Genomic DNA, 21,188 nt, shown 5'->3' with positions numbered 1-21,188 from the left:
ATTTTTTATAGCTATTATTGTTGTATCACCATCATAATTGTCAGAGCTTTGATAGACTAATTATAGGAAGAGGCAAGAGAACACATTTAAAATTTAAATAGGGGGAATCCAAATACCCACCCCCTATTTAATTTGGCAACCCAGAAGCAGGAGTGTGGAAAGAAATTCTGCACAGAACCCAAACTCTAATGTATTTTTGTCTTGAGTTCCTAAAAACTAAGAGGTCCTGAATTCTACAAAAGACCCAGAACCGAAGGCATTCATCTCTGCTGTGGACAAGATTTGTGCTGGTTTGTGAAGTCTGAAGCCCTGCTTGAGTGGTACTGAAGGTGCCGTGAAGTACTTCATCAGTGAGCGGACGCGCATATCTGGTGTGTACAAAAAGTTTCTATATCTTTGGCTGGTATATGCGTGTGTGTTAAAGTTTATTGTATTGTTGATGCAAATTGTTTTAGGCCTGTTTAACTGCTCAGTTGTGTGCCAGCAAGTGAAGGGCTGATCACCCTTGGTTAACTGATGTGCGAAATAAATCTATAGGATAAACCAGACATCTTTGAGGAGAAAGTGGGAGAAATAGATTTTTTTTTTTTTAATCCACGTAAAAGTAGCTTTCTGCTCCAAAAATGATCAATGTGGCCTAAGATCTGTGATCCTGGCGTGTATTAGAGAGTCTGTGAGGTTTACAGTCAAAGTAAGTAAGAAGAGATTAGGACACTAGTTTGATAGTGTGCTTCACCTTGTGGGACTGCAGGTCCCAGCTTAGCTATGGAGCAGCTGCGCCTGTATGTGCGCGTATGTTTCTTGCGTCAGCAGCTGTGTGCAGACTGGTCAGGTAACTTTCATTGTGAACATAATTAACATATCAATGGAGGTTGTTGAACATTTTCTTGAAGTGGAAGTAAAGCCTAATACTTAAATTCTCCTGTGCAATCATTAATGTGAGCGAAGTTCAGCCTTATGTCTCAAAATGAAAAAGAAATCCGTTTTTCTACCTTTATTTTGCAGTATCCAGTGCTTGTCACATGACTTCAGTCCCTCTCCCATCTAAGAGCAGCAAGTGGGTGTGGTTACTGAAAGTTAGTGACATCACTTCCAGGGAGGGACACTGTTCCTGTGTAGCCAGTGGGCATATACAGGATGGGGGGAGCTGAACATAGGTTCCTATCCAGTGTTTTCTCATTAATAAGGATGCATTGTACAACATCCTAAATCATGACAAAAACAGGCTAGGAACTGAAGAAATAAAAAAAAAAAAAAAAAAGACCCATTCACACAAGAGAACGGGGCTGGGAGGAGCAGTGCCAGACTACCACGGGAGAAGGGAGCTGAACAAAGGGGAACTGTCAGTGTAGCTGGAAGTGCTCTGTGTTCTCAGCTCACAGTCTACAATGAACAGTGACGGACCCCCGTACTCCTGAGTAGGCCCTCCATATAAGCTTACCTTGCCTGGTACCAGCACGAGCCAAGATCCCTTAGCCCACCCAGTCACTTGTCGAGACACCAGTGTAGGGTAGACAAAAGCATAAGAATTTTACTGAAGAACAGACACAAGTATATATCCCTGGAGACAAAGTCCCCTCCTTGTTGGCAAAGAAACACAGGGCAGGGTAAACTTTACATCCAACATCATGAGACATAGGTGCAAACATTTCTTCAACAAATCTTATAAACAAAAACTGGGCACGAGCCAACTGTCAGTGTTCTAAACATAGCGTAGACAACCTGGCTGGTTCAGGGGTAAAACGAAACGCTGAGTCCAGTGTGATTGTATTGAGTCTGGTTAGGGCAAACTAGGGATGGGCAAACAGTTCGGGCCAAGCATGAGTTAAGGCAGAACTTTGGCTGTTCAGCCGTTCGCCGAACAACCGAACTATCGGGTCGTTCGGCCATTTGTTCAGCCCGCCAGACCACAGTGCATTGAAAGCCCTGATTGGCTGAAGCAATGAAAGCTTCGTCCAGTCAGGGCACAGAGCACTCTCAGAGCCATGATTGGACACAGTCATGATGACTGTATCCAATCATGGCTCATTGCTTTTAATCCCGCCCCACACTATAAAAGTATTCTTTCCATAGCGGCATTTTGTAGTGTGATAGCGGCACAGAGAGAGATAGAACAGGGCTCTGTTCAGTGCTATTAGACAGGTAGTGTGCTATTCTGATTCTATGGTCAGTGCAGAATATCAGTTTAGCGTGCATCTAGGGATAGTTCAGTGTGACGGTAGTGCAACCATTCATCTTTACATTAGTGTGAATGTAGGGATAGTTCAGTTAGTGTGAGTGTAGTGACAGTTTAACACATTATATTTTATTGCATTACTACAAGTTTAATACCGTATATTCCAGTGTTACGTGCCATTTAACGCAGTACATTTCTTGGTGTTACTGCACGCTTACTGCAGTATATTTCAGTTGCATTACTGCAAGTTTAACGCTATACAGTTCAGTGCGTTACTGCAAGTTTAATGCCATATAGTTCTGTGCGTTACTGCACATTTATATTATAGTGGAGTGTGTCTGTGTAGTGAATACTCAAATGAAAGTGCACCAAACACCACTTTCCACCGATTAACCACCTACAGACCGGAAGATTTTCCCCCTTAATGACCAGGCAATTTTTTGCGATACAGCACTGCGTCACTTTAACTGACAATTGCGCAGTGATTGGTTTTTAGGGTCCTGTACACAGACTGCCAAAAAGTCCCACACATGTGGTATCCCCATACTCAGGAGAAGAAGCAGAAAGTATTTTGGGGTGTAATTCCACATATAATCATGCCATCTTTAAACAATATATAATTTAGTGACAACTTTGTGTAAAAAAAAAATATTGTAATTTTCCCGCAAAATAGAAAATATTCCATGGACTCAACATGCCTATCAGCAAATAGCTTGGGGTATCTACTTTCCAAAATGGGGTCATTTGGGGGGGGGGGGGGGTTGTGCCATCTTGGCATTTTATGACCTTCGAAACTGATAGGTAGTGAGGAGTGAAATCAAAAAGGTGGTTCTTGGTTTTCGGGGTCCTGTACGCAGCTAGGCTCCCAAAAAAGTCTCACACATGTGGTATCCCCATACTCAGGAGAAGCAGCAGAATGTATTTTGGGGTGTAATTCCACATATAACCATGGCATGTGTGAGCAATATATCATTTAGTGACAGCTTTGTGTAATTTTTATTTATTGTTTTGTAATTTTTCAAGCACTTGTGACAAAAAAAATGTAATATTCAATGGGCTCAACATGCCTCTCAGCAATTTCCTTGGGGTGTCTATTTTCCAAAATGGGGTCATTTGGGGGGGGGGGGGGTGTACTGCCCTGCCATTTTAGCACCTCAAGAAATAAGATAGGTAGTCATAAACTAAAAGCTGCGGAAATTCCAGAAAATGTACCCTAGTTTGTAGACGCTATAACTTTTGCGCAAACCAATAAATATACGCTTGACATTTTTTTTTTTTTTACCAAAGACATGTGGCTGAATACATTTTGGCCTAAATGTATGACTAAAATTGAGTTTATTGAATTTTTCTTATAACAAGAAGTAGAAATTATAATTTTTCTTTTTTTTTTTTTTTAAATCGTTTTTTCCATTTATATCGCAAAAAATAAAAATCGTAGAGGCAATCAAATACCATCAAAAGAAAGCTCTATTTGTGGGGAAAAAAGGGCGCAAACCCAAACCTCTTGGGTATGAATGTAAAATGACAGATTTTTAGTGGATTGCAATAATTAAAAAAAAAAAAAAAAATGGTGGTAGTTTCAATGAAATGTTTCTGAACACTTCTGAAAATTATTGTACACCTACAATAAAACGCATTGAAATCTGTACATAGCATAAAACACAACCACAAATTGGCTGTTTTATGCGGGTCTTTTACCCACACGTGTTAAGTTGATAGCTTCCAATATTCTGCTTACCTGAGGGTTCATCCTCACTGCTGCTCTCTAGAAATCGGGAGTCCATTTTGAATCGGTCATCTGTTCCAAAGCGGGATTGCAACTGCATAAGCTGCACAATTACAGGCAACAAAAGAATGAATACAAAGATGGTGAAAAAAAGGTTCAATAAATTAACCACAAAAACACACAGTATTTGGTCACTAAAAGAAAAGAAAAACTAAAGGGCTACATAGTCAGGTTAAAAAAACACAAGTCCATCTATTTTAACCAACAGGAAAAAAAACCCATATACACAATCCTATACACAGATCATTTAAAGCAGCGGTCCCCAAACTTTTCGGTTTCATGAAACAAAGGTTTGCCAAGGACCAGGGGGGGTATGGGGGGGGAGGTTTGTCATGGCCGCGAGTGATTTGTTGCAATGGCTGGTGTTAGCGCTTTACTCACAACCACACCATGGTTTATATGGTCTTGGGAGAATTGTAGTGCATTATTTCAATTATTACATTGTAATATAAAATGCAATAGCTCAACTCACCATAATGCAGAATCAATGGGAGCCCGGAGTGTGTCACTTGGCCCCGTCGCCTGACACCAGATGCAGCGCGTCACTTGGCCCCGTCGCCTGACACCAGATGCAGCGCGTCACTTGGCCCCGTCGCCTGACACCAGATGCAGCGCGTCACTTGGCCCCGTCGCCTGACACCAGATGCAGCGCGTCACTTGGCCCCGTCGCCTGACACCAGATGCAGCGCGTCACTTGGCCCCGTCGCCTGACACCAGATGCAGCGCGTCACTTGGCCCCGTCGCCTGACACCAGATGCAGCGCGTCATTTAGCACCACCATCTGCCACAAGATACAGCTTCCCACTGTCCTGCCACCAGAAGAAGAATGTCACTGTAGCAGGCCACCAAAGATTACCAGATGCAGCTTGTTACTAAGAATAGAAGGCCAATTTTAAAGGCTTTTTTCTGCATTGATATAACTGGTCTTACGAACTCTCAGCCTCGGCTCACCATAATGCATTATCAGCAAGAGCCCTGTGCGTCTCTTGCCACTGTCACTGCCACCAGATGCAGCCTGTCACATGCCACCTTCGCCTGCCACCAGATGCAGCTTGTACTTGCCCGCATCGCCTGTCACCAGAGCAGCTTGTCATTTGCCACCAGATGCAGTGTGTCACTTGGCACCGTCAACAAAACAACCATATTAAAAAAAATTACAATCCGGCTACATTCCAGTAAACAAGACTAGAGTGGGGATTTATGAATCTAAATAGTGCCCATTGTAGTCATAGCATACCGTCACCCCAGGGATAAAGGATAATCAACCATAAGGGCGTGTTCCTCTGAATTAAGTTTAAGCATATAAAAAATGGAAAGGAGGAGAATTCCAAAAGAATTCAAGGAGGGACTACCGGTATTTAAAGGTAAAAAATTCCTTTATTGAAAAATCCACATAATACTAGCAATCTATAAATGTATAACTATACCAAACCTCCACCACATACATCTAAAAATAGACAATTGTCTTAGGGACACAGGTGGCCACCACAACCAGACATACAGACCTCTCAGATATCATACACAGCTAGTCCTCTATATTGGGTATTAATTCCGTCATAATTGAAGGGAAGTACTAAAGCGCGGGGCACTCCACTCAGTAATTTAAGCTAGGTATTGGTTAATATGCAGAGTCTATATCACAGACTCCAGTCAGATGACCACTGAAAGCTAATAATGCCCACTTTAAATGCAAAATATAAATTCTCCTAATAATACAATCCACATAGATTAGGCACTGAATTGAAGTAAAAGGTATCCCCCCTGGCATATAGGGAAATGCGTAGGCTGTCCACTTGATGGTAGCAGCTTGGGACGGGCTAATGGATTCTGACCGGTACTGGTGGGTGTATATACATATATGTAACTCCCAATGGGTCAAGTCCGTCTCACCACTTCATCATTCGTCCAAAATCCGCCTTGTCCAGGTCTTAAGTGTAGGACAGGTATTACAGCCATATTTGGGCTAAGTCCGAGCCATAGGAGATGGGGAGATACCTTCCGATGGTCAGCGTGTCCACTGAACACACATTGCTGTGTGTCATCGCTGTCATACAGCTGGGATGTATCCAGGAATCTCGCGAGTGATTACAGAGTCTCCCAAGAGAAGCAACACAATACCAGGGGTGTTGTCTGACAGGTGGATAGTCCGTGCCCTCACACCAGAAGGCGTGATGAAGGCGTGATGGCATCATGCTGACGCGTTTCACTCGTGACCCGAGTTTCTTCAGAGCATGCGTGGACGTCTAGCACAAGTCTTTAAATACCATCAGTTCAATCCAACAATTGGAATCACCGGCGGTTTGCGCTGACATCCACTTCCAGTTACTCAGCCATTCACACAAATGGACAATAATACAAGGGGATGGCCCCGGAGTGCAAGCGTGCTACAAATGACCAATTACATACTAATCAGGACGAAACCAAATCAAAAAGAAAAACAAACAAGAAAAAGCCCAATAGAGAACGCAAACACAAAAACAAAACCAGACAAACAGATATTGCCAAAATTAAAGAGCAGAGAGGAAAAATTATTTAATAAATATAATCTAAATAGATGAGAGAATCCAAAATTAAACCTCCGCAGAGGAGCAAAACACTGGCGAGATAGTTATATATTGAACGGCCTAGGCTTATATATTTAGAAGCATTGGAACACATTCATCATCTTAACATACAGGATGAAGGACGTATACTGCTCACAATACCTACATAGTTACATAGTTTTATAGTAGGTGAGGTTGAAAAAAGATACAAGTCCATCAAGTCCAACCTATGTGTGTGATTATGTGTCAGTATTACATTGTATATCCCTGTATGTTGCGGTCATTCAGGTGATTATCTAATAGTTTCTTGAAGCTATCAATGCTCCCCGCTGAGACCAACGCCTGTGGAAGGGAATTCCACATCCTTGCCGCTCTTACAGTAAAGAACCCTCTACATAGTTTAAGGTTAAACCTCTTTTCTTCTAATTGTAATGAGTGGCCACGAGTCTTATTAAACGCTCTTCTGCGAAAAAGTTTTATCCCTATTGTGGGGTCACCAGTACAGTATTTGTAAATTGAAATCATATCCCCTCTCAAGCGCCTCTTCTCCAGAGAGAATAAATTCAGTGCTTGCAACCTTTCCTCATAACTAAGATCCTCCAGACCCTTTATTAGCTTTGTTGCCCTTCTTTGTACTCGCTTCATTTCCAGTACATCCTTCCTGAGGACTGGTGCCCAGAACTGGACAGCATACTCCAGGTGCGGCCGGATCAGAGCCTTGTAGAGCAGGAGAATTATCGTTTTCTCTCTTGCGTTGATCCCCCTTTTAATGCATGCCAATATTCTGTTTGCTTTATTAGCAGCAGCTTGGCATTGCATGCCATTGCTGAGCCTATCATCTACTAGGACCCCCAGGTCCTTTTCCATCCTAGATTCCCCCAGAGGTTCTCCCCCCAGTGTATAGATTGCATTCATATTTTTGCCACCCAAATGCATTATTTTACATTTTTCTACATTGAACCTCATTTGCCATGTAGTCGCCCACCCCATTAATTTGTTCAGGTCTTTTTGCAAGGTTTCCACATCCTGCGGAGAAGTTATTGCCCTGCTTAGCTTAGTATCATCTGTAAATACAGAGATTGAACTGTTTATCCCATCCTCCAGGTCGTTTATAAACAAATTAAATAGGATTGGTCCCAGCACAGAACCCTGGGGAACCCCACTACCCACTCCTGACCATTCTGAGTACTCCCCATTTATCACCACCCTCTGAACTCGCCCTTGTAGCCAGTTTTCAATCCATGTACTCACCCTATGGTCCATGCCTTATTTTGTACAGTAAACGTTTATGGGGAACTGTGTCAAATGCTTTTGCAAAATCCAGATACACCACGTCTACGGGCCTTCCTTTATCTAGATAGCAACTCACCTCCTCATAGAAGGTTAATAGATTGGTTTGGCAAGAACGATTCTTCATGAATCCATGCTGATTACTGCTAATGATATCGTTCTTATTACTAAAATCTTGTATATAGTCCCTTATCATCCCCTCCAAGAGTTTACATACTATTGATGTTAGGCTAACTGGTCTGTAATTCCCAGGGATGTTTTTTGGGCCCTTTTTAAATATTGGTGCTACATTGGCTTTTCTCCAATCAGCTGGTACCATTCCAGTCAATAGACTGTGTAAAATTTAGGAACGGTCTGGCAATCACTTGACTGAGTTCCATAAGTACCCTCGGATGCAAGCCATCTGGTCCCGGTGATTTATTAATGTTAAGTTTCTCAAGTCTAATTTTAATTCTGTCCTCTGTTAACCATGGAGGTGCTTCCTGTGTTGTGTCATGAGGATAAACACTGCAGTTTTGGTTACTGAAGCCCCCCGATTCAATCGTGAAGACTGAGGAGAAGAATAAATTCAATACCTTCGCCATCTCCCCATCCTTTGTAACCAGATGTCCTTCCTCATTCTTTATGGGGCCAATATGGTCTGTCCTCCCTTTTTTACTGTTTACATACTTAAAGAATTTCTTGGGATTTTTTTTGCTCTCCTCCGCTATGTGTCTTTCATGTTCTATCTTAGCAGTCCTAATTGCACCCTTACATTTCTTGTTGCATTCTTTATAAAGTCTGAATGCTGAGGATGATCCCTCAACGTTATATTTTTTGAAGGCCTTCTCCTTTGCTTTTATATGCATTTTTACATTGGAGTTAAGCCATCCAGGATTTTTGTTCACTCTTTTAAATTTATTACCCAATGGGATACATTGGCTAATGCCCTTATTTAATATGCTCTTAAAGCAAACCCATCTCTCCTCCGTATTCTTTGTTCCTAATATTTTATCCCAATTTATGCAACCTTTTAGCAAGGTTTGTAGTTTAGGGAAGTTGGCTCTTTTGAAATTCAGTGTCTTTGTGCTCCCTTCATGTTTCCCATTTGTGTGATTTATACTGAAACTAATTGACCTGTGATCGCTGTTACCTAAATTGCCCCGTATTTCCACATCCGTGATCAGGTCTGTATTGTTGGTAATCAGTAGATCCAGTAATGTTTTATTTCTAGTTGGTGCGTCTACCATCTGACCCATAAAATTGTCCTGCAAGACATTAAGGAACTGGCGAGCCTTAAATGAATGTGCGGTTCCCTCCGCCCAGTCTATGTCTAGATAATTAAAATCCCCCATCCTTGCTGCTAATCCAATTTGTGATAGGAGATTGGTCTCCACTTCCTCCCTCAGGTTAGGGGGCCTATAGCATACCCCAGTATTATTTTCCCCTTAGCTTCATCCCTTTGGTGGGGGGTGATAAAAAGGTGGAAAGCAAAGAAAAAGAATAGAAAAGGACTCTCAGGGTTCAAAGAACACTGACAAATTAAATTCATTATTGAGCCCCAGGGGCTGCATGCTGTTTAGGTTGTAAATCCACATTTTTTTTTTTTGATAGAGAATTCTATCGACATCTCCTCTTTTTGGTGGTAAATTAAGTTTATAAATTCCCTTAAACAGGAGTCCCCTAGGTTCACTATTATGAATTTTAAGTGAACAGCAAGAGGACGCTCATTGTCTTTTTTAAGGATACGTTCAGGTAAATGTCAGGATTAAATTAGAGTTTATCGCGGTGTGACCGAATGAGGACGTGAGAGTGAGTGCAGCGTCCTCTCACCGCCCTGTCTCCTACTCATCCTGTAAGATCCGTGCAGCAGTGTTATAGATGAAGCATTGAGACCGTGGACCGCCGGCAGGAACAGCCAGACGCGGACCTGTGGAGCAACGTGGGTGGCTGTGGTGTGTGAGATTGCAGCTAACCCCCTCCTCCCCCTCTGGACTGAGACAGCCGGACAGAGTGGACCTAGCAGTGGTAAAGGGGGTAAAGTGAGAGGCTGACTCCGGCTACCACTGGCGGAGGTGTGAGAGGTCTCAGCTGCACTCTTTTCTGAGAGATCCCCGCCCCATCGTGCTGGAGTTTGGGATGGCAGAGGAGAGGGAGGCATACTCAGCTATCTGATAGTACAGACAGGGGAAACGGCACAGCGGAGATGTGAGTGTTATCACCCTCCTGTTTAAACAGACAGCAGATAGCCTCACAAGACTTGAGAAGACGCTGTGAGAACAAGCGGACTACTACCTGGGAGCCTCCCTTCCCCGCCCTGCATCCCTACACCTGCAGCAGTGGACGGTAGGAGCTGAACAACTTTAACTCAAAAGACTCGCTGGAAAGTGACATAGTGGATGGATGAGAAACAACGAATACATTTTACCTAAAAGGGAAGGAAAAGAAGGAAAAAACTGCTTTGGACTATTGGGTACATATGGCATAAGGAGTTGGGATTCTTGGACTGCGTGTTTGAGCTCTGTAACAGAATTTGTCTGCCCTGCTTTTCTTTTCCCCTCTCCCCCCCCCCCCCCCCTCGCCCACTTCCCCTTCCCCTGAATAAATCAGATCCCCCTGTATAGCCCCACCTAGGGCTGATACAGATAAGTAGTGGCATAGAAATAGTCGCATACCTTGGTACTATCCTTCTCCTTATAACATCATGCCATCGCAGCGTACTTCAAAGGCAAGTCAAGCGGCCGTAAAACTAGAAAAATATGCACATAATCCAGGCCAGGTACCGGGCCAGACCCCCCCAAAAAAACATCTTACAGAGTCAACAGGCACAATCTAACCGGCAGGCTGGGGCTACAGGGGTAAGGAAAAGTCAAGGACAGAGTCAAGTACCAATGCCAACAGAGGTGAGTGAACTAGGGGGGAGGCCCCAGGGACAGGATGTTGAAGAGACCTTGGTGTTACCGCCTGGGGTTGGAGTCTTAAGGGATCCTGAGCCGTCACTGAAGGAGGTCCTGCAGGCAGTTAATTCCTGCAGAGCTTCCCTAAACGAAATGACTGTTCAACTTAGAACAATTCAAGAGCTTTCCTTTGTCAGGCATGACTTACAAAAAGTCCGGGAGAGGACTACAGCCCTGGAGGGGAGAGTGGGCCTGGTGGAGGATGACCTGACCCCCCTAAAACAGGAGATGAGAGCTATAAGAGAGCAGATGATCAAACAAGAGAGTAAAATGGACGAAATGGAAAACAGGATGAGAAGAAAGAATGTATGGATAGTGGGGCTTCCTGAGCACAGTGAGGGTGCAGACCCCGCTGCTTTCCTGGAAAAGTGGTTTGGAGATACATTTGGGCAGGAGTCCTTCACACCATTTTTTGCAATAGAGAGAGCACACAGGGTCCCCACTAGGCCCCCTTAACCTGGAGCTCCGAGGCCTTTAATGGTAAAAATGCTCTACTACAAAGATAAAAGTGACTTTATTACGCAGAGCTAGAGAAATGGGCAATATAGTGTACAACGGCACTAGGGTGTCTATATACCCAGATTTTTCACCTGACCTTCAAAAGCGGAGAGCTAAGTTTGGGGAAGTAAAACGCAAACCACGCCAACTAAAACTAATATATGCATTACTATACCCAGCAAGACTACGGGTAACTGCTCTTGGGGAGATAACATTTGATACTCCCGAGGGGGAAGTATCCCATAAGTATCCCATAAGGAGGGACTCTAAAAGAACAGGACTGCTCCACCCGGGAATTTTGGGGATAGCATGACTGAGCACAAGTTATAATATAACACCAATATAATACTAGGGAGAAGGAGGAAGAGAGAGAAGTGACTTATAATGATATGGCTCTCTTTTTTTTTTTCTTCTCTCTTCTTCCTCCATTTTTTGTAGGAAGGAGATGGGGGGTGGGGGGGGTGGTGTTTGGAAGGAGGGGAACAAAAGCATGGAACCCCCTTTTTTTTAAGGGGTACAACAAAGCGTTCTCTTCAACCGCAAGTTGTATTGGGTTTTTTTTTGTGATTTTTGGGAGGGAGGGTTAGGGAAGGGGATGGGACAGAATCAAAAAGAATCACAATGATAACATTCAAAATGAGGTGTGTATGGGTAGGTCACAATAGAAGGCCCCTATCCAAACCTAGTCAGGCGATGAGAGACGATTATAGCAGAAGTGGATGGTATGTTTGGTCTGTTTGGTATGCAAGTTTTGGTGTGTATGCAAGGTTTAGGGAAGAATGTAAAAAGCACATTAAAAATAATAATGTTTTCTATAAGCTTCACTTAATCACTGAGATATCACTGGCAAAAAGCACTAATAAGAAATGGCACAAGTTATTGAGAAAAGGGAAATCACACAATGTTACAATGTCAATAGGAAATTTGTATACTAATGATTAAAGGCACACCGACAAAAAAAAAAAAAAAAAAAAAAAAAAAAAAAAAAAAAAAAAACTTATTTTATGCTATTGGAATGTTAGAGGCCGATGAGACCCGGGGAAAAAAGCTGCAGTCCTGTCAATGGCAAAAATATATGGGGCCACAATTCTGTGCCTGCAGGAGACACATCTTACCAACATCTCCATACCTCACCTGGGGTGGGGAGATTTTCGCTCACAGTTTCACTCGGTTTATACCTCTTGAGTATTTTGATCCAATCAGGAGTAACGTGTAACTGTATGCAAAGTAAGATTGATGATGCAGGGTGTTTCATTTTTTTACACTGTAAGATAGAGAATAGAACATACATATTGACTAATGTGTATATACCACGGTCATTTGGTGGAGTTTGTGTTGGATAAGCTGGGGGTCCCGGTGATAGTCATGGGGGACTTTAAGATGGTCATGGACCAGAAAATAGATTCCCCCAGGGGGCACAACGGGGAGGAACAACGGGGAGGAACAACGGGGAGGAACAACGGGGAGGAACAACGGGGAGGAACAACGGGGAGGAACAACGGGGAGGAACAACGGGGAGGAACAACGGGGAGGAACAACGGATGACCGACTGTCCCAATTTTTGGGAGAGACGGGTCTGAAGGACATTTGGAGAATACGAAACCCAAAGTCCCAGCGATACTCGTGCTTCTCCAAGACACACTCCACATTGCCAAGGATTGATTTAATCCTAAAGAATGAGGAGGCGATCCCTATAGTAAAAAACTTAAACTATATGCCAAGAGGTCTTTCGGATCACTCCCCGATGAAAGCTTCATTGGAAATAGGGGAGGGAAACCATTTGCGGGAGTGGAGAATAAGTCCCTCCTGGATGGAACTTATGGAAGATCCACAGGAGGTATTGACGGCCCTAAGGGAATTCGCTGAGCTGAATACAGGCACCGCCTCGGAGGGGGTAGTTTGGGATACACTGAAGGCTTTCCTCCGAGGCTTAATGATACAGAGCAAGTGTCAAAAATCAAAAAACAAACAAACAATCTAAGGATGGGGAAAAACTAGCACGAGAAAGAGTGACACTAACAGAAGAACAATACATTAATGACCCGACACCTGGGAAGCTCAGGGCATGGATAGAGGCACAACAGAACTATTGCTTAATAAGGTTAAGGAATGCAAAGAATAAACAGATCTTCCAAAAACAAATAGCTTTCGCTGAGGGGGAAGCGTAGGACGGATGTTGACCCAGTTGGTCAGAACAAATTCACCCTCATCAGTGGTGCCAATGATTACCACCAGTGGGGGTAGGACTTCCTCACACACTCCGGAGATAGTGGACAGGTTTAGAGATTATTACGAGGACCTATATAGTTCCAGGCAGGAGGAAATGGGGGAAGAAATGGACAATTTCTTTAGAGACTTGACGATCCCCTGTCTTTCCGAGGAAGATAGGACTGCACTTGACAGCCCGATGACGCTGGAGGAAATACAGCGGATCGTGCAGGAAATGGCGGGACAGAGGTCCCCAGGTCCGGATGGTTTGCCGGCCGAGACTTACCGGCATTTCAGTAGGGTGTTGCTTCCTGAGTTGTTGAGGGTCCTAAATTGGTCAGCGATGGGGGGAGACCTCCCCTCATCTATGATGGAATCCACAATAATAGTGATACCTAAGGAAGGTAAAGATCCACTAAACCCTGCTTCATACAGACCTATTTCCTTGCTAAACTCAGACACAAAAATTCTTGCAAAGGTCTTGGCGGCTAGATTAAATTAAGTTATACAGAAACTCATCCATCCTGATCAATCAGGATTTATACCCGGCAGGTCCACTAGTACAAACATAAAAGACGGGTATACTTGAACCTTCAGATTCCAACGGACGAGGAGGGAAGAAGGGCCATTCTTTCTTTGGACACCGCCAAGGCCTTTGATAGTATGGAATGGAAATATCTCTGGAGAGTCCTAAAAGAATTTCAGCTCGGACCGATTTTTATTAAATGGGTAAAGATGTTGTATAAAGCACCCAAGGCAAAAGTAAAGGTGAATAATGAGTATTCTGACAAGTTTCAATTGATGAGGGGGACGAGACAGGGGTGGTCCTCTGTCCCCCCTTCTCTTCGATCCTGCAATCGAACCCATGGCTATATCCCTTAAGTCCTCCCCAGGGATAAAAGGGGGGTGGGGTGGGGGGTGGAAGAAAAAGTATTATCATACACGGATGATCTCCTTTTATTACTTGGAGATACGCAGAACTCATTAAAAGAAACTATGGGAAAAAAATCTGAAACATTGGACCACTTTCCAAACTTATGATAAATTGGGAGAAATCTACCCTTCTGCCAAATGACCCCCTAGAAAGCTCCTTACCTCAAGAGGCTGCACAGAATAGCGAATCAAACAAAATATCTCGATATAAATATCTCCAGAGACCCCAAACAATTTATTGTGGATAATTTTGTCCCATTATTAACCAAATTTAAGGGGAAAATTAAAATTAGGAAAAAACTTCCACCATCTGCGGCAGGTCGCTGCAATTTAATTAAAATGATACTGTTGCCACAGCTGTTGTACGTACTGCATAATTCCCCAGTATGGATTTATAAAAAATGGTTCCAAAAGATACACTTTATTTAGAGAGTTAATCTGGAAGAGGGGCTCAGCAAGAATTAGCTTAAACAGTTTACAACTTCCAAATCAGGAGGGAGGAGTGGCCCTCCCACATCCCTTTAGTTATTTTCTGGCGTCGCAGCTCCAACATATGGGCGGATGTGAATCTGAGGGGAGAGGACTAGAGAGGAAGACGATCCTACAAAACACTCCGCATAACTCGCTGGTTGAAACATTGGAAGCAGGGTCTTTTTTGCGTGGATTACCTACCCTAGAGTTAATGACGAGAGTCTGGGAAGCAGCAAAAAAACCTCTGAGATATAGAGGATTTACAGAATATTCCCCCCTTTGGGAAAATAGCAAGCTGTGGGAGGTGCAGAAAATGGGGATAATTAAGGAATGGGAAAGACGAGGAATAAAGTACATCACCCAGCTCTACCAAGATGGAAATTTTAAATCCTTTTAGGAACTGAGAGAACAATTTGCAATTCCAAACAAATCCTTTTTTAGATACCTGCAGGTTAGGCACGCAATGGCAGAACAGTTTAGAGGGAGGACATTAGAATGGAGTAAAATACCTGTGTTAAAGTAAATTAGTGCAAAAACATTGAAAGGCTTAATATCACAAGTCTATCCAAGTATATATAAAGGGAGTTGGGAAGGAATAGAAGTCCGGTCTCATAGGGAGAAATGGCAAAGATGTGGGAAGTTTATCTGAAGTACAATGGGAAAGAATTCTAGAACTTGCCCCACTGGTGTCACTCTCCCCATCCCAGAGGATGTCACACTTATTCTTATTACACAGAGCCTACTATACTCCATACAAGCTCTTTTGGTTTGGCCGTAGACAGGACGCTACCTGCCCTAGGTGCGGAAGGGCAGAAGGGGATTTGATCCATATGTTTTGGAGATGCCCGAGGCTATTCTGATACTGTAGGGAAGTAGTGGGTATCATAGACCAGGTATCTGAAGTATCTCTAGATATGAACCCCAGGCTATGTGTGCTGGGGTGGATAGCAGGAGAAGGTAAACTAGGAGATACTCAACTAGCAATCGAGATGCCTATTTCAGGCAAGGAAAATTATCGTTTAAAAATGGCAATCCACCATACCTCTGTCCAGCAGAGAGTGGGAACAGGGCATGAATGTGGCGATTCTTAAGGAAAGAACGTCATATTAGACAAGGCGCTCTTAAGAAATTTAATAAAATCTGGAAAATGTGGGGAGAGAAAAAGAAAGGAAAAGGGAGATATATATATATATATATATCTCTCTATCTCTATATCTATAGATATAGATATAGAGATAGATCTATATCTATATCTATATCTATCCATCTATCTATCTATCTATCTATCTATCTATCTATATACCCAAAAGGGACGATAAACTAGAAAGAGGTAAAAATAAAAGGAAACGGTTAAAAGAGGAGTGGAAAGAAAAGTGCTGGGTGAAAGGTGAGCGAAAGGATTGAGGACTTGAGACTATGTTGGCTTGGGGATGTATGAGTTAGTTAGGGAAGGAAGGGACATATAGAGTAGAACAAAGTTACAAGAGAGGGGAGTTTGTATCCCCCTCCTGTTTCAAAATTTTAGATGAATGTTGTCTCTTTTTGTAAAATGGAAAATGCCACATGGGCAAGTTAACATATAGACCACCCAAGTAGTGAAACAATTAAGTTGTAAATTTTGAAGTTCTTTTTACCGTCAGAGCTGGCGAACACATCAGTCCCATCCACAAATTTACAGGTCATACATCTACCCTTCAGAGGTGGCAGATCAGTCAGCCAATTAAGTTTAGTTGATCTCTGATACTCAGAATGAACGAGATTGTCTTTAAGATTGGGAGATCTCCTAGCTGTTAATAATGGTCGGTCACCTGCAATCTGCCCCAACAGCAAATGCCAGTGGTGACTAAGGATACTTTTGACCTGATCCCATTGTGCCTCATATTTGGTTATTATCCTAATTGGCGCCTGTTGAGTATTCGGTCTCATAATCAGTTTTATCCAGAAGATCTTTTCTCTCTGCTTGGATTGCTCTCTTTTTGGCCCTTCTAATATGCGAGTATCCTCTTTCCCTGAACCTACCCATAAAGTTCCTTCGCCTCAGTCTCAAAGTCATCTTCATGTGAACAGTTCCTTTTAGTTCTCAGAAACTAGCAGTCCCTGAATAAGTGACCTGGGATGATGGCTTGGGCCCAATAACAAAGTGTTGGCTGCAGTCTCTGTACGGAAGGTCTTGGTGATCTTATTTTCCTTTAGCTCAACGGTTAGGTCCAAGAAAGAGGGTTTTTTGATGATAGGAAAATGTTAGTTTAATGTTCCTATTGTTCTCATTCAGTTTATCAATAAACTGAATCAGCTCCTGCTGTGACCCCCCCCCCAAATCATCAACACATCATCAATGTATCTTAGCCACAAGACGCTGCGGCTGAGGTACAGAGACAAGGCATAGACGATTTCCTCCTCCCACAGGCCCAGGTGGAGGCAGGCGTACGAGAGGGCCCAGGGGACACCTATCGAAGTGCCCCTAATTTGCTGATGGTTTACTCCCAAAAACTGGAAACAATTGTGTTCCAGCATAAACACAAGGGTGTCTACAAAAAATTATTTTGGGCCCCTAAGAGCAGAAACTTTTGATCAAGGAAGTGGTACACGGCCCTTAACCCCCATTTGTGGGGGATCGACGTGTATAGAGACTCCACATCGATCCCCACAAGGAAAATCCCCATAGGGAGAGTGAGAGTGTCCAGTCGAGTGTCCTGGACAAAAGAGGGGAGGTCACGCACAAGTTCCTTGATAAGTGCATCTGCAAATTTACCTATTTTTTCCAGGGGGCCCTTTACCGCGAACACAATAGGCCTACCAGGGGGGTCTGTGAGGTACTTGTGAAGTTTGGGGATTATATAAAATGTTGGCATGTTAAACTCAAGGACTTTCAGGAGTTATATTCTTTGGTAATGAGATTCCTCAAAGGCTAGGCTAAGTTGGTAATTGGGGGCTGTTACAATGTCTGGGAATGGATTAAAGGTAAGTTTCCGATATGAAGATCTAGAAGTAGATGCATTACTTCCTGTTCATACTTAGTCTGGGATAGCAAAACAATATTGCCACCCTTGTCACTGCCCTTGATCACTATATCAGGTGCTTTCTCCAATTGCCTACATGCCCTTCTTTCCTCCCTTGTTAAGTTATCCACTCCCCTCCAGCTTCAATCTATTTTAGACAAATCATTTCCCACCTGTTCTAGGAAAAGATGTATCCATTTATATTTACAGTATACAGTGGTGGCATCTTGACCAATTTGATTTGGAGATTGGAGGGGTGAGGACACTTCTGTCCTAGGGCTGGGATTTCAATATCAGAATCAGCATTTTCCTGCAGCAGTGAGACCAGGGCATCCCTTGCCACTGCTTCCTCTTTATTTGATTGATTTGGTTCCAGTTTCTGATGGCACTCAGTGTGCCAATACCTGAAAATCACCTTATACGGAATAAGGCTGACATCTTTGTATACCTCAAACTCATTCATAACAGATTTTGGTGAAAATTAGTCCCTTCTGAAGTAGAGAGATATGGTGTTGATTGAGTGGAAAGTTAGTTAGTCAAGTTGACTACCTTCATACCCTGACTACTTTTTTTCCCCCAGTTTCACTAGTGTTACTAACATGAACTATGTCCTGCGTGTTCTAGCTCTGAGGTCTTTGCCTGTTTAGCTTCATCTTCCTTGGTCTGTTGTGGAAATTTTATGAAGATGCATTTTAATATGTATTGTCATAAGTCTCCCAGTGTTTGTTCTCCCGCAGGCCACTCTAAAGAGCTGACTGGGGCAGACTGACAATGGTTGAGACCTGTTAGGTAGTGGAAAACTTTCTGTTTGGAGAGAGGTGTTTGCAGAGTGAGGACATGTCCGCCAGCGAAGGGCCCCTGTGCAATGCACAGAACGATCGTCTGGGGAGGGGATTTGTTCGCCCTGCAAACACATTATGGGTTTTAGTGGATGTGCGCTCTTGTCACCCCGGTATGCCTGATCAACATATTTGAGGTGCCATGACGTACCTACAGATAATCTTCCATCCACAAGTAACTGTAGTATTGTATATTGTATCATGTCCTGTGCTTACATCCTGTGTTGTTAAATCTTTATATGATCATGTCCTTATTTGGTAATGTCCTGTGCTTACATCCTGTGTTGTTCATTTCCTGTGAGGTCACAAACTTTGGAGGAGGCGTTTGGAGGCACACCCTCAAGTTTGGGACTTCCTGTTGATATGTAAATAAAAGTAGATGCATGGGTGAGGGAAGTAGAGATGCTGACCGAGCTGAGAATGTAAGAATGTGGTAATGTCTGTTTACTGGGGAATGGGGAACCAGAGGGGAGACATACGATCAAAAGGTACGTTATATCATTAGATGAACAGGAGATATGGTTGTGTGCATAGCTTACAGCCAAATTTCGCTGAAAGGTCTACAGCCTGGTTTTGAGTATTTTGTTTCCCCCTCATGATGGGTTTGATGATTTTTCCTTTTTTGGGGGCAAGGTTGTCTAGTGTGTCCTCCCCTTTCTCTACAAAAGTAACCGATTTGTCACGATATTCACCCTCGCTGTCAGTTGACGATTGGGCATGTGGGGTCGGGGTCTGTCTCGATCCTAATCCTTTATGTGATCTACTTCTGCCCCTCTGAGTGGACGGGTCAAAGATGTCGTCTCTTTCCCAGTCCTGGAGATTTTGTTTACATTTTTCCTGTTTGTTGGTTTTTAAATTACGTTGTGTTCTTTCCACCTCCCTTTTAAGAAGTAAATTTTGTTTATCAAAATTTGGATCTTGTCTGAATGGTTCAAGCAGACGTATACTATTGTCTATTTCAGTTTTAATCTCCTCCAACTGCAATTGCTCCTAGTTTATGATCATCTGCAAGATATCTAATCCACGTCTCACACAGCTTGCCTTCCAGGCATCCAGAAATCGTGGAGTATGGAGGTGGCCTGCTGGTGCTACTCTTTCCCTGAGGCCCCTAGGCACTATTTTGTGTTCGATGTGTGATTTTAGTGAGAAGAAATCCAATTTTCTACTTAAAAACTTAATAAAACTTATTTTTTAAGGGAGTCATCACTATTATCCTGTGTCGGTTGATCACAGGAAAATGCCGACTGGATCTCCTGATCAATTCCATCATCCAGAAGATAAGCCATGAAAAAAAAAAAAAAAAAAACACACACACACACACACACACACACACACACACACACCCCCCAAAGGTCAGGAAGTGAGCTCGATCGCACACCGGGGTCGTACATAAACCCAATAAAAGAATGTGATGGAGGCTTCAATGTAGTATGCGTGGAAAAGGAGAGCCGGTGTCAGGAAGGGAAGAATAATCCCACTTGAATATAACCTACAAAACAACCATATAAAAAACATGACCATCCGGCTACATCACAGTAAACAAGACTAAAGTGTGGATTTATGAATATAAATAGTCCCCATTGTAGTCATAGCATACTGTCACCCCAGGGATAAAGGATAATCAACCATAGGGGTGTGTTCCTTTGAATTAAGTTTAAGCATATAAAAAACGTAAAGGAGGAGAATTCCCAAAGAATTCAAGGAGGGACTACTGGTATTTAAAGATAAAAAATTATTTATTGAAAAATCCACATAATACTGCAGGAGACTCACTTGACTAATGATACTATTCCACAACTGCGCAACCAGAAATTCTAAACCCAATATCACTCTGTTCATTCCTCATACTCAAGGGGGTTGAGCATAATGATTGAGAGAGAGAAATAGTGTTCTCCTGCTGGGAGAGCCGTATTGATACACAGGGCCGGTATATTTTTTTGTTTTGCTTGATTGAGAATAAACTATGTGTTGGCAAACATCTATATTTCCCCTCCCCCCATTCAAATTTGAGGTTCTACGAAAACTGTTGGAATTTACACTGGACAAAGTAGGAACCCCAATAATAGTGATAGGGGGCTTCAACAAAGTCTTAGATAAGGGCCTAGATAGATTTCAACCAGGAAATAGACCTAATGAAATAGGAGGGGGTCGGCTATCTCGATTCTTAGAGGAAATGGGGTTGAGTGATATATGGCGAATGCCATATCCGCAGGAACGACAATATTCCTGCTTTTCAAGCTCCTACCTCACTCTATAGAATTGACATGGCCCTGGCTAATAGAGAAGCATCACTGCTGGTAAGGAATATAGAGTATGGCCCAAGAGGAGTCTGACCATTCCCCACTTGCATTGACAATAAATGTAGGGGTAAAGCTTATCCAAGAGAATATAAAATCAACCCCTGTTGGTTGGAATTTATTGGCAACTCCGGAGAAGCGGTGACCAGATTAAATGAATTTATGCAAATAAATGCAGGTACAGCATCAGCTGGAGTGGTTTGGGACTCCTT

At 42.9% G+C, this 21,188-nt stretch overlaps 1 protein-coding gene across 14 annotated transcripts in view; it reads right to left on the bottom strand.

The window, feature by feature from the left end:
• The window catches only part of NOL8 (nucleolar protein 8), a 602,139-nt gene that overhangs the window by 364,136 nt on the left and 216,815 nt on the right, over nt 1-21,188 (bottom strand). For all 14 annotated transcript variants that reach the window (XR_012235284.1, XM_073592676.1, XM_073592685.1 and 11 more), the window contains one exon: nt 3,915-4,005. Coding sequence is in view for 13 of the 14 variants with exons in the window: in XM_073592676.1 (XP_073448777.1) it covers nt 3,915-4,005 (91 nt within the window). In the remaining variant the exon portion in view is untranslated. The remainder of the gene's footprint in view (nt 1-3,914; nt 4,006-21,188) is intronic.

This window comes from Aquarana catesbeiana, linkage group LG07 (assembly GCF_042186555.1).
Source record: "Aquarana catesbeiana isolate 2022-GZ linkage group LG07, ASM4218655v1, whole genome shotgun sequence".
Taxonomy (NCBI): domain Eukaryota; kingdom Metazoa; phylum Chordata; class Amphibia; order Anura; family Ranidae; genus Aquarana; species Aquarana catesbeiana.
This window is presented reverse-complemented; position numbering and strand designations above follow the sequence as displayed.